The following is a 13,282-nucleotide window of genomic DNA, read 5'->3' as shown; positions in this document are numbered from 1 at the left end:
GGCTGATTGTGAAGCGTTTCCTTCATTATGTGCAAAGATGCTAAGGTGATATCCGTCAGGGACACACCCAGAATACGGATCCCAAGAAGCTGCGAGCACTGAGCGGTGTTCCCACCGGGAAGTGATGGCGCAGCAACGACGTGTACATGTGGTTTGCTGTCGTCCGTCATGAGAACAATTGCAGAAACTACAGGGTGAGATCGCAGAAGTTTCAGGGATCGGACTGAAGGCATCTCGTCTCCTTGCCAACTTCTTTTTCAGACTGGACGTGGCACAGGCAGTTGGCGTTTTGGTTAGTTTCTGTTCACCAGGACCAGTTGTGTGCCACAGGCTGTAGTATCTCGTGGCAGTCAGTGTGGCCTGATGGGGAATGGTTGGATTTTTTGCAAAATCATGTGGCGATCAAGCTGCAAGTCATAGTGACCCTGAGGAAGCGTACAGCACGGCCATGGGCCCGCAGCCTATAAGGGCTTATATGGTGCCACTCACCACTGCATTAGAGCGATGCTGACAATGTTACGACCCCACACAAGTGTACAGGGCCATAATTCTGCACTAGGCGGGGTGAGAAGTCGGCCAGTGTCGCACCGGACCTTTCAGGTAACCGGCCAGCTTTAGTCACTAGGTCGTCTCATACCTGGCGGCGTCCGGACTGAACACACAGGTCTCATCTTAATCGCCGGTTCGAAGGTTAAAACACGAGACAACAGATTTCAATTTCTCAGGTAAAAATGCGTTTTATTTAATATTTACAGCATTTACAGAGAACAGTGGGGAAAAATAAATCTGAAGACTGTAAAACCCAGGTCATCCATCCAGACTAATGTACAAGTATTTACAGCTGGTGCAGGAGCCAACGAGAACGGAAACTGACCACCATTCATATAAATACCTCCCCCGTGGGAACCCACGCTGCCATAGACCAGACATCATCACACAGAAAGCAGCAGGATCACGGGGCGACCGGTGAGCAGCATTTCATCTGGAGCAGCACTCCTCAGATGACACTTCTGAAAGTAGAAGACGGGACTGCGGTAACCTCAATGATTGGGGTGCACCGCCATGATTATCCCTCCGCCTCACAGTCCAGCTGCTGCTTTCCCTATGCAGGTGTCTGATCTCTGCTGTGCATGTACAGACTAGAGTGCATATACTGCTTGCGCTGCTCTAGGAGAACTATAGATCCCAGAATGTCCTGACTGCCATAAGGCATGCTGGGATTTGTAGTTTTGCAAATGCTAGAGCCACATGCAGGTCCTGCAGGGTACAGAGTTAAAAAGGAGTGAAGGAATGTGCATCACCATGGGAAAGAGGGAAAAAAAAACAGACACGTCCTGGCCTTTTGAACAAAAACAAAATTCAGCCGAGCTCGTGAAAATCACATCAGACGCATGATCCGAGAAAACGACCGACATTCCTAGAAGTGAAGGGAAAAAAGTGTTGAATTGTGCAGTATCCCAAGTTGTGGTCAGGTTGTCGTGCTGGAAGCCATTTTCCTCCTCTTTAATCTCTGCCGCCAATCTTCAGGAAGGACTTCAAAGTTGGCGTTCTTCTCCGCCATGCCACTGAAATGAGACAATAAATAGTAAAATTGCAGCCAGATGTAGAGATCATGCTGATAGTACAGGATCAGAGACTTATTACAGGAGTGTCACTATAGAAATGGCCGGGCGGCCCGCAGGGTTTCTGGTGCAATCAGATGATTCCCGGGTAGCTGCATATTGAAAGGCGTCATCGGATAATGGTATCCTGCTGCTGTACGATTGTGTGCACGGACCCTATCGGTACAGAAGATGTGGTCCGATCACAGGAGCAGCGCTCACATACCTGGACAGCTGATGCAATTTCCACTCCTCAATACGTTTCTGGTTCAGGACGCTGCGATCTTCATCGCTGGAGCTGGAGTTCTCTTCCTCATCCAGCTCCTTCTGAATGTTCTGCCACTTCTGCACCAGAGACGGCATCTTCACCTTACTCTTCTTCACCTGTGGAGAGCAAAGGCTCAGATTCTCAGGCAAGAGTGTGGTCGCTGTCATTTCAACAAACTTTTATGCAATATATCATCATGAAAACTAGCTTCTTTCTCCACTTATGAGTCACTTCTATCAGCCACTGACACCTGAACACATCACTTAAAAACGGCTAACATTTGTGTAAAGAAAAGGGATCAGATTAAAGTTAAAAGGAGCAAAAAAAGGCCATGACACAGATTGTTAGTTTCCAGTATCTGATCTTACCCTTGATCTGGATACACATCTACACTACCCAGTACTGCTGTATAATTTCCTCCATGTTGCTGTTTTTATCTCACTACAGTTGAGGATTCACTGCTACACTTCTCAGTACCACTGTATAATGTCCTGCAGCTTTCTATTGTTTCTTACTCCAGTGCTGGACTCACAGCTCCACTTCTCAATACTGCTGTATAACGTGCGTCATGCTTTTTAATAATTGTGTTATCTCACCCCATTATAGGATTCACAGCTACACGTTTTAGTACTTTTGTATAATGTCCTCCATGTTACTGCTTTATGGTAACTGTTTTATTAAACTCCAGGGCTGGAGTCACAGCTAGACTGCTGAATAATGTCCCTCATGCTGCAGCTTCTGAACATGTACTACATAGAAACAAGAGAGCAGGAATCCCTCATGCCGGTGTAAGGGAAACATCATACTCTTCTCTATCCACCAGCTCAGAGACAACATATCATTACAGCTAGAAAACTGCAGAACATGAAATGTCGAGTAGATTAGAGAAAACCCTTTTTATTTGCCCCACTGAGGGATGATGGTGGCAAGTGGATTAAAGGCCACGCAGGGCCCCCATCTATGATCCAGGCCAGACATAGGGCTGCGCTTTGTCGTGTACTCTAGTAATACTGCACCTTCCCTAAGGACAGCGACCCCCCCCCCCCCCCCCAGTCTGACTTATCAAGCCTTACCTTTAGTTTTTTGCTCTTTTTTGGCTTCTCTAGGGGTGGGGGTTTGCTTGCAGGGGCTTGGATCTGCGACATTGAAACCTGCTGCTCTGGAGCTGTAGACGTGGACATGGATGTATGATGTGGCAATGCATGCTGGATGGAGGGCACCATATTAGCGCTTGGCAGAGCATAGTCTATGCTGCTCATCATAACTGGAGACGGGACTTGTAGTGGAAGTCCCATGTAACCGGAGGGGACGCTCATGGCAGCCATAACAGGAGCTGGAATGACAGTAAATTGATAAGAAAAAAGTTAAAATTGCAAGTTAGTAAAGTGTTGTGGTAGTAGAAATCGCTCAACATCAGACCTGCTGAGATGGACTGCTGAGTGTAGAGGATCGGACAACTTCCGATAGTCACAGACTGCTCTCCGAACACATCAGACCCGGATTTCCGCTTGGTGCCTTTTGCAGACTGTTCTGCTTTCGCCTAAAATACAGATAATAATAAAAGTGCTAGAATGTGCGATTTACCTGCAATACCCAACATAGCCTATAGGCTGGTCTGGCAAGACCTGTTCTAATTTTACACCACCCCTTTAATTCCCTTGCCCCCCCCCCCCCCCCCCTCACCTTAGCTGCTGGGATTTCAGAATTCACACATTTCACAAGCATAGCTTCTGTTCCCGGGACAGGAGGTTCTTCACAGTCTTCATCTTCCATTTCAACCTCTTGTATTTCACCATCCTCCATTGGGGGAGTAGGGGGTGGTGAAGAAGGGGGCGGTGGTGGAGGAGGTGGAGGAGGGGGCGAGTCAGGAGGAGGTGGTGGCGGCGGCGGCGCTTCCAGGGGAAGAGGTGGCGGCTGCACAAACTCCCAGTAATTAGAAACTGGCACATTAGCTGTAATTGGACAGGGATAGAAAAAAAAAAAAAAAAATGAGTGCGCCTCCGAGCAGCTGCCATGGGCACGTCCAGAGACCCCACATTCCCCAATACGTTACCTGACGCTGATGCTGGCGGCTCTGGAGGAAGAGTGGGGGCACCAGGGATCTTGTCCCTTTCAGCCATTTTAGCGGCTGCTTCAGATTTATTTTTGGGTGCCGGCTCCTCCTCTTCCACATCAGGAAACTCCCACTGCGACTCTCCTGAGATTTCATTAACATAGAAATAACGTCTATGATCCCTGAATCACAAAAACAGAGAAAGATTTTAAGTTTCCGCCTCCTGCGCAGTCGAATCTTTCATTAGGTCTCCTTCCCCCTGTGGCTGCATCCAGCGGACAGGGGTGGGGGGAACTCAACATAGAAAAGGGGAGAAAAAAAAAATCCATCCTACCACGAGGACGGCAGGGACATGTTAGCAAACGTTTCAATATAAAAAAGGGCAGTCTTAGTTGATAATCATTTCCGGAGTACAATGGGGAGGGGGAGATTAGAGGCGAGCAGCGCTCTGGGAACGTCACGCTCATGTATGTGACCACCTCTAAGAGCGCCGCTCATTCAGACAAACTATGTAATTGAGTTTATTTTCTTAGAGCTGAAAGATAAAGAGTAAAGATCTTCAATAAGCAGAGGATACAAATAAAAAAAACGTAAAATAAAAGCAAAATAAAAAAAGACAAGTGTAAAAAAATTATTTGTCTGACCTGCGTGACGAGAGACAGAATCCTGATCTTCGCAGACACTTGGCATCATGAAGCTTGTGGAAACTTCACCGATGTTACGCAAAGGCTTCCAAATCCTGTAAGGGTCACAGAGCTGTCGCATGCGCTTCCCCCCAATTGCCCTCCCAGAGCCGTGCACTCAGCACCTCCGTCCGATAGGGAACCTCCTTATCACATGAACACTATGCATACACCGCTATCACATAAGTTTCTCCGATCTGCAGGCCCAAGCGCTCACTTTGCCCCAGCAACTACATTTCCGCCGCCGCCGCGTTCAGTCTCCAGACAGATGAGGTCACGAGGTCAGGTGGTGATGTCACAAAGTCATGTTTGAGATGTGAAAGGTGAAAATTGGGGAAGATTCGTACCTGTCCCAGTGGCAGGACCAGCCTTTAGGAGTGGCGTTAATTTCATACAGTTTTATTTGTTCTGATGCGTCTTGTAGTTTGCGTTTCAAGTAGCTTCCGCTGAGGGCACCCTCCCGCCAGTCTGAGATTCGGGTCTGAAAAGCAACGAATACGCCAAAGATTTCTATCAGAAGATGATCAGGCGATGGTGAAGGGGGGGGGGGGGGCTGCAAAAAATCCTGCAAAAACTACTCACCTCAGTCTGAAAGAGCAGGACGTGGAAATTGGACACACTCTGTCTGTTGATGCCCAAAAATTCCAACTTGCTGATCAGGTTGTTTGCGAGTTCTCCAATCTGGAACTGAGGAGAGGGAAGAAAATATAAAAAGGAGGGAGAACGATCTCCGCAGAACAAGGGTGGCCACGCTCCGCTACAGTATATGGATATTGAAGGGAAGACCCTCGCTCAGGACCCCTGTATAGGTCAGAGCGAAGAGCAGCAAACGGTTTAGTCCCGGCACATTCGAGTACTGTACGGAGGGTCCCTGTGTGACCGGGCGTAACACTTGGACGCAGCGTTCCTAGCAGTGACCTAGCGGCTTCTTTTACACAATACGCAGCGATTGCTGGAAGACTACGTCATGTTCCTTTTAGCAAAAACGTCATATTTCGTCTGCTTTGTGCCCCGACCCTTTCCTCCTCTATGCCATGTATTCCAATGGAGGGGGATGTCCAGATGGGAGAGCTCCATTTATGTGATCCAATCGATCCATACTGGCTAAAAACATGGTGACTTTCTTCTAAAAAGAGCAACACCACCTCCATTCTGAGCTATGATCCCGCACAGCCTGGAGACGGGAGCTGCTGTTATTCCAATAACGCCGCCATGTTTGCCAACCCCTATACTGGCAGCGAGAATTTTCCACCAGACAACATTACCTTCAGGTCCTCTTCCTCTTGCTCAGGCCTTGGCTTTGTCTTGACACTTTCACCCTCGGGCTCCTTCGCAGGGGGCGGACATTCTGCGGCTTCGGCCCCCATTTCTGGGAATATAACAAGCCTGAGTTACCCCCAATGTCCTGCAGCGCCCGTACAGATAAGTGAATGATGGCTGCAGCTGCTCACCCGTCTCAGGAGAGTCTCGCCCGGTTTTGCTGGAGCTGCGGCTTGAGCTGGGGCTGGCCACGGGCACAAACACTTTCCACTTGCTGGCGGGAGGTTTGGCCTTTTGGGCTTCGTCAGTCTGACTGAAATCTGAGCGTGGACTGGATCCGGACACGCTGACGTCTCCCTCCTCCAGGGCCCTCAGCTCAGCCTGGCAAGAGAAATAAAGAGTCGCCCAAATTATTTAAAAGGGCCATCATCCAATATCACGGACACCAGCAACAGTCACAAGTTGTATGTGGCCCGTATAGTTCACGACAGCATGCTGAATCTCTAGTTATTACTGAATCTGCAGGACAAGACACAAATGCTTATTTAAAGGGGCGGCGCACTTACTGACAAATTGCACACAGTCACACCTCATTATAAGACTCTTATATTGCCATGTATTAGTATCTGCAGGTGTCGTATCCTGGACAGCTCCAGCATAAGCACAAATCTCAGGTCTCATTAACTAAAAGCTTCTTATTTATGAGAAAACCTCTGAAGGAGCCATTTATAGCTCATATTTAAGCATCGTGGGAACAACATTCAGGACAAGGAACAAATCCCGAACCTTTTTTCTCTCCAGCACCCGCTCCAGCTCCAGGGTGTCCTGCTCCTCTGTCTCTTCTTCGCTCTCTCCAGATTGGACGGTGCTACAGATGTCATCCTGGGCCTGGTTGTCTACAGCAGGTACTCCATCAGTACAGGCAGTGGCCATGTCCTCCTCGTCCTCAGATGCAGCTTCCACCAAATATTCCTTACAGATGACCTTCTTCCGCCAGCGTTCCTCCTCCTCCTTCACGTCAACTGGCAGAAGTGGTGCCAGGAGCGACGCAGCCACCCCGAGCTTCTCCTCCTCCTTATTGGAAAGGGCCTGAACAGCTTCATTCACTTCCTAAAACACAAAAAAAAACATTGTCTAAAGAGGACCCCCGACTTCAGGCTGCGAGTCACGGAAGAGGATTTTTAGTTCATAAAATCTTTCTTGTAGCCTTCGTTGGGGGACAGTTCCTGTGTCCCCCAATGATGCAGCCAAGAAATTAATTTGTATTTCTTTTATCATCCAGTCCTCATCCATGTTATAAAGGGGCTGTTCCATGACAAGCAGGTCAGGTGGAGGTAGGACTTCCAGCCCCCACATTCACACGCAGCTGCAGAACATGTGCCAAACCCCTCCAGAAAGATAAATGTGACCAAGTGCAGTCCTGAGTCTCAGCAGAGACGTCTCGCAGATGCTCTTAGATCTACCACTGAGAAGATAGATGTGGAGCCCCTCATTCTCCTCAGTCAGACGCCCCTAACTTCTCTTGGTCTAATCGTAGTCTTCAGCTCTCGGAGTCGACACACACGAGCAGAGGTACGGTAATCTTACCTTCTTAGCCTCTCTCTTCAGAAGCACCGGAGCGCTGACAACACCGGACATCGCCGGCACCGCCGCAGCCTCGTCCTTAACTTCCGGCAGGGAATCTGTGGTGGCTGCAGCTGATATCGCAGGAGCCTCGATGCTGTAAAACACGATCATCTATTACTACCCCGCAGTACAGTCATGGAAGGCGCAAGATTAGAGCAGCGCATTACCTGCTGCCATGTCCTTGCACACCCTGCACCTGTGAGGCCAGGCTCGGAGGCAGCTCCCAGGTGACTTCATTGCTTGCCGTGTTCCAGTAGTAGTAACATCCGGTATTTTCGTCCCACACTTCCTGCCAATCTCCCATGTCAACTCCAACTGAAAGACAAGTATGGACGGCTCATTAATGCAACGCACTTAGGGGCCCAGGACGAGCACGGAGGATTGAAGGGGTATTCCCATCTCGTACATTTATGGCGCATCCACAGAATATAGCTCTAATGTACAATGCAGATCTCTCAGTTCCCATTGGTGGGTTCTGCATGTACTATATATTAATAGTAAATCCTGTAGGTATCCCATAAATGTAAGAGACGAGAATACCCCTTTAAGGCAGTGTGCCAAAAAATGTCAGATCCAACAGTCACCTAATCCTCACTCCCGTCCAGGTAAGGTGCATATACAATCACTTGGGTGCAGCGGTGTGGGGAGGAATCGCTGCCGACCAAACAAGTGTTGATCCCCCTTAGATCTGTGAGTGCCCACTCACCTCCCGCTAGAGAGCACTGCGTGTCGTAATGCCATATATCCCCGGACACACTGGGATCTGAACCATTGTGAGCAGCGGATGTGGAACCATGGGAATCCTTTGGATCCGGCTTCGGAGGAGTCGGTGGGGGGACGGCAGATGTGGACTCAGAGTTTCCATCAGGAGCAGTAATCGCATCAATTTCCTGAGGAAGAAAACAATCAATGCTTCGACCTTCGCTTTAATCGCCTGCACCAGGAAGGGCAATGTTATCACCATGAAACTATTTCATTACAAGTTTTAATTACTTATGTTCCGAGATCTCGGCTGCTCATAAATGGAAACATTATTGCGTACATTCAGGAGTAGCGGAAAGCCGTCTGATCCATGGTATGATGAATTCCACCGGTGCCGACAGACCCCAAATACTGGAAGTCGTTCAGGCTCCGTTGCAGTTTTTCTAGTTTGAAGGCAAAGAATAAAGCTATGTGCAGAAATATTCATTCCCTCATCTGCAAAAACTCCCAACGGAAGCTCTGAACAGAGGCCGATACGGCAGTTTTCTACATGTACCAATGGGGACTGTTATTTGTGTCTCCAGGCTTAGACTTCCCTGCACTGACACATTGCGGCAAATCTGCTGATGTGTTCTGCCACAGAAAAGTAGATTCGTCGTTTCTGAAAAACTGATCTAAAACACAGACAATTATAGTCTATGCAGAGGAAACGCCATAAATGTGAAGCCAGTCAGACAACTATGCAATGTGTGTAGGGGTCTAGGGGTCTCTCGTCACACCATTATCAGAAGATGTGGAACAGGATTGGGCTTGTTGGATCTCAGTATGCCCAGTCTTAGTTCTTGTAGGGGTCTAGCAGGACTTTCCTCCCTTCTCCCCATTAATAAACAATGCACGGCCGTTCCTGCACATGATTAAAGGGGGATCAAGAAACCTAAGGTTGCTCCTCACCGCCATGAAATTGGCCAAGGTGCTGTCGATATCAGCGGAGGTGTTTCCTTTAGTGCTGGGTACAGATACAGGTTTGTCTGCGGTGTCTCCATCCTCATCGTCACTGTCGGTGTACGCTCCGAGCAGACACAATCCGCCTGTGGAAGGAGAACATCAGCTGTTAGTTCTCAGTCACCGTGTTTGGAGAGGGATGGGGATGAAGCCCCCAGATCTTACCCGTAGGCTTCACTACTGCAGCCTGCGCTTCTGTCACCATCACTGCAGCCGGAGGAACGAGTCCTTTCTGAGAGTCGGCATCTTCTGCTGGGGAGAGGATACAAGATCAGAGCCTGCGTGCACAATGTCTGCCTGAGCCCAATATGGCCCATTTATCATCCACCTGATCCTAACAGTGACTGACGGCCTACAAATTTGTAGACAGAACTGGAATGCTGCTGTAAGAAAGCCTTTCCTCCCAGCACTTACAGCTCAAGAAATGGCTAAATTGGTTGTAAACTAATTTCAGAATAGTGGGTGGTCCGACATATGACACCTCCACGATTAGCTGTTTGCAGTCCTGGTGATAACTGGATGTACACAACCAGAACAGCGTGGCGCCGTCCACTCTGTAGTGGCCATTTTTGGTACTGCAGCTCATTTCCTATTTAAATGAATGTGATGTGAGCTGCAGTACCGAGAACGGCCAGTACACTGTGAGTGGAGCTGTACACATCCAGCTGCCCACAGATCAGTGGGAGTCCCGAGTGTTGGACCCCAATAGTCTGATGACAGATCCTAAAGGGTGAAATCTGCAGGATGTACGGATTTGCTGCACAATAGGTGGTTGATATCAAAAACTCATTTACGACACTGTGACCTTTATAGGGCGATTCCCAAAACTAAAAGTTATCTCCTATTCATAGAGGTCGGACCTCCAGTGATCAATTCTGGAAAAGGAGTCATAAATCGGACACTGCACAGTCCCCTCCTCCGTGTAGTCGGTGACACAGGTCCGACCAACACCGCATGGGACTGGAGAAAAAGGGTGCTCCCTGGCTATGTGCAGGATGGGGCTGCGGGGACCCCGGTGATCAGTACATCGCCCTCGGATGTTCTGTCTCATCCTGCGCTGGCTCCATTCCCCTTTACATCTATAGAACAATCCTGCTGCTTCATGTAACCTAGAGAGCGGTCACCTGCAGGCCGTGCCGCTGTGACTGGAGACCCCACTGCTGCGCTGCACGTCGCTCGTGTCACTAAGTGTGGCTGTGACCTGCCATCCCGCTGCTACACTCCACATCGCTCGTGTCACTATATGCGGCTGTGACCTGCAGGACATACTGCTGTGACTGGAGACCCCGCTGCTACACTCCACGTCGCTCATGTCAATAAGAGCGGCTGTGACCTGTGAAATGTAACATCAACTGTTCTTCACTGTCCTATTAAGGGAATAGAAGAATCCAGGATATCTATAAACAAAGATAGTGAGGAAACACTTAGCTAACCTAAATGAATTCAAGTCTCCAGGTCCAGATGAATTACACCCCAGAGTACTGAAGGAGATAGCAGAAGAAATTTTTGAACCCCTCTCCATAATCTTTGAAAATTCTTGGAGAACAGGAGAAGTCCCAGAAGACTGGAGAAGAGCAAATGTTGTTCCTATCTTCAAAAAGGGGAAGAAGGTGGACCCAGGCAACTATAGGCCGGTGAGTCTGACTTCTATACCAGGAAAGATCTTTGAACAAATTATTAAACAACATGTATGTCAGTACCTGGATAAGAATGAAGTGATTAAACAGAGTCAGCATGGGTTTGTAACTAATAAGTCATGTCAGACTAACTTAATTTCCTTCTATGACGGAATCACTGATTGGGTGGATCGAGGAAATGCTGTAGATATAGTATATCTTGACTTCAGCAAAGCATTTGACAAAGTATCTCATACAATCCTTATTGAAAAAATGACTAAGTATGGAATGGACAAGGCAACTGTTAGGTGGATTCATAACTGGCTTAGTGATCGGACCCAAAGAGTGGTCGTAAATGGCTGCACATCCAGTTGGAAGAATGTCTCAAGTGGGGTACCACAGGGCTCTGTCCTGGGCCCTGTATTGTTCAACATCTTTATCAACGATTTAGATGAAGGAATTGAGGGTAAACTGATTAAATTTGCTGATGACACAAAGCTAGGAGGGATAGCTAATACTAGAGAAGAGAGAGAGAGGATTCAAAAATATATAAATAAACTGGAGAAGTGGGCAGCAACTAACAGAATGGTCTTTAACAGGGAGAAATGCAAAGTACTACATCTGGGCAATAAAAATGAAAAAAGCATACACAGAATGGGAGGAATAGGGCTAAGCAACAGCACATGTGAAAAAGACTTGGGTATACTAATAGATCACAGACTGAATATGAGTCAACAGTGTGATGCAGCAGCAAAAAAGGCAAATGCAATTCTAGGATGTATTAACAGAAGCATACAGTCTAGATCCCGTGAAGTCATTATTTCCCTCTACTCCTCTTTGGTCAGACCTCATCTGGAATATTGTGTCCAGTTTTGGGCGCCACATTTTAAAAAAGACATCAACAAACTGGAGCAAGTTCAGAAAAGAGCGACCAGAATGGTGACCGGTCTGCAAACCATGTCTTATGAGGAAAGGTTGCAGGATTTGGGAATGTTTAGTTTGCAGAAGAGAAGACTGAGAGGAGACTTAATAGGTGTCTACAAATATCTAAAGGGCTGTCACATTGTAGAAGGATCAACTTTATTCTCATTTGCACAAGGAAAGACTAGAAGCAATGGGATGAAACTGAATGGGAGGAGACACAGATTAGATATCAGAAGGCTGACAGGGTGATCAATGAGTGGAACAGGCTGCCACAAGAGGTGGTGAGTTCTCCTTCAATGGAAGACTTCAAACAGAGGCTGGACAGACATCTGACTGGGATGATTTAGCGAATCCTGCTTTGAGCAAGGGGTTGGACCAGATGGCCCAGGAGGTCCCTTCCAACTCTACGATTCTATGATCTGCCAGCTGTGCCGCTGTGACTGGAGACCTCGCTGCTGCACTCCACGTCGCTCGTGTCACTATGTGCTGCTGTGACCTGCCGGCCCTGCCGCTGTGACTGGAGACCCCGCTGCTGCGCTGTACGTCGCTCGTGTCACTATGTGCGGCTGTGACCTGCAGGCCGTGCCGCTGTGACTGGAGACCCCGCTGCTGCGCTGTACGTCGCTAGTGTCACTATGTGCGGCTGTGACCTGCAGGCCGTGCCGCTGTGACTGGAGACCCCGCTGCTGCACTCCGCATCGCTGTGGTGCGGATCCGCACGCATCTCTGAAGCGTCGCTCCAGGAGACGATTGTTGGAGCAAATAATCAGCCGTGGAGTAAGTGGCTCCTTCCTGTGACCCGGGCGCCCCCGCAGCAGCATCAGCCCCACGTTCTGGACACCAGGGGACGCCGATATCCCGTGTCCACTACACTGACGAAACCCCGGGAGAGCGCTGCGGCCTTTACTGCCCCCTCCGCACACATCGGGCCCGGGCCTCACCTTCTGAGCCAGAGCCGGCCTCGTCCCGCACCACGGCAGCTCGGGGCCCCGGGGGAGACAGCTGGAGGATGGGTCTCCGGCCTGAGGCCGCCCGCGTCTTCTTCCCCATCAGAGCGCAGTCTGGCGGGTCTCCGGGCGCAGGAATGTGACGTCACGTTCACGACACAAAGGAAAGACGTTCCAAGGCATCACCACGTGACCAACCAGCGCCCTGACGCGAGGTCACATGATTGGAGGAAGCCCCTCCCACCCGGCCAGTAAGGCGGACTGCGGAGGTGTTTCCTGGTTCTGAGCAGTCTGTGTGCGGGGCGGCACCACACGGGCGGGGGGCGCTAGAGAGGCGGCCAGCACGAGCACACAATGGCGGAGCCGCCGGGACTCTTCACGTGACTGCTGCAGCCGCTACACAGCTGGGCAACGATCCCCAGCCGGAAAGAGCGCAGAGGTGTGGGGGGGATGGAGATAGGGGTGCGCAGCGCAGAGCAGGGGGGGGATGGAGATAGGGGTGCGCAGCGCAGGGGGGGGATGGAGATAGGGGTGCGCAGCGCAGGGGGGGGATGGAGATAGGGGTGCGCAGCGCAGGGGGGGGATGGAGATAGGGGTGCG

General features: G+C 49.5%; 1 protein-coding gene across 2 annotated transcripts; it reads right to left on the bottom strand.

Moving 5' to 3' along the window:
• Positions 1–717: 717 nt before the first annotated feature.
• On the bottom strand, positions 718–12,853 carry FNBP4 (formin binding protein 4). Of its 2 annotated transcripts, none has more exons than XM_073541545.1 (17): positions 12,677–12,853; positions 9,361–9,447; positions 9,145–9,281; positions 8,198–8,381; positions 7,659–7,806; positions 7,453–7,585; positions 6,652–6,975; positions 6,057–6,246; positions 5,871–5,974; positions 5,188–5,292; positions 4,953–5,086; positions 3,923–4,104; positions 3,553–3,821; positions 3,289–3,409; positions 2,943–3,202; positions 1,828–1,985; positions 718–1,565 (listed from the first exon to the last, which is right to left on the bottom strand). In XM_073541545.1, exons 1-17 carry the CDS (start codon positions 12,783–12,785, stop codon positions 1,469–1,471), a joined length of 2,742 nt encoding a protein of 913 aa, XP_073397646.1. In that variant the 5' UTR covers positions 12,786–12,853; the 3' UTR covers positions 718–1,468. The 2 variants fall into 2 exon arrangements, with proteins under 2 accessions (XP_073397646.1, XP_073397647.1); XM_073541546.1 differs by having other exon boundaries at positions 9,361–9,444.
• Positions 12,854–13,282: the final 429 nt, after the last annotated feature.

The sequence above is a fragment of the Dendrobates tinctorius genome, unplaced genomic scaffold, assembly GCF_039654945.1.
Source record: "Dendrobates tinctorius isolate UK_male_01 unplaced genomic scaffold, ASM3965494v1 ptg000124l, whole genome shotgun sequence".
Taxonomy (NCBI): Eukaryota; Metazoa; Chordata; class Amphibia; order Anura; family Dendrobatidae; genus Dendrobates; species Dendrobates tinctorius.
The sequence above is the reverse complement of the archived record's forward strand: the minus strand, read 5'-3'. Positions and strand labels throughout refer to the sequence as shown.

Coding starts and splice junctions, on each gene's coding strand:
- FNBP4 (XM_073541545.1), bottom strand. CDS start 12,785: ATGGGGAAGAAGACGCGGGCGGCCTCAGGCCGGAGACCCATCCTCCAG. Junction 3,203..3,288: donor TCAGCAGTCCATCTCAGCAG/GTCTGATGTTGA, acceptor CTGTCATTCCAG/CTCCTGTTATGGCTGCCATG. Junction 1,566..1,827: donor AAATTGCATCAGCTGTCCAG/GTATGTGAGCGC, acceptor GTCTCATTTCAG/TGGCATGGCGGAGAAGAACG.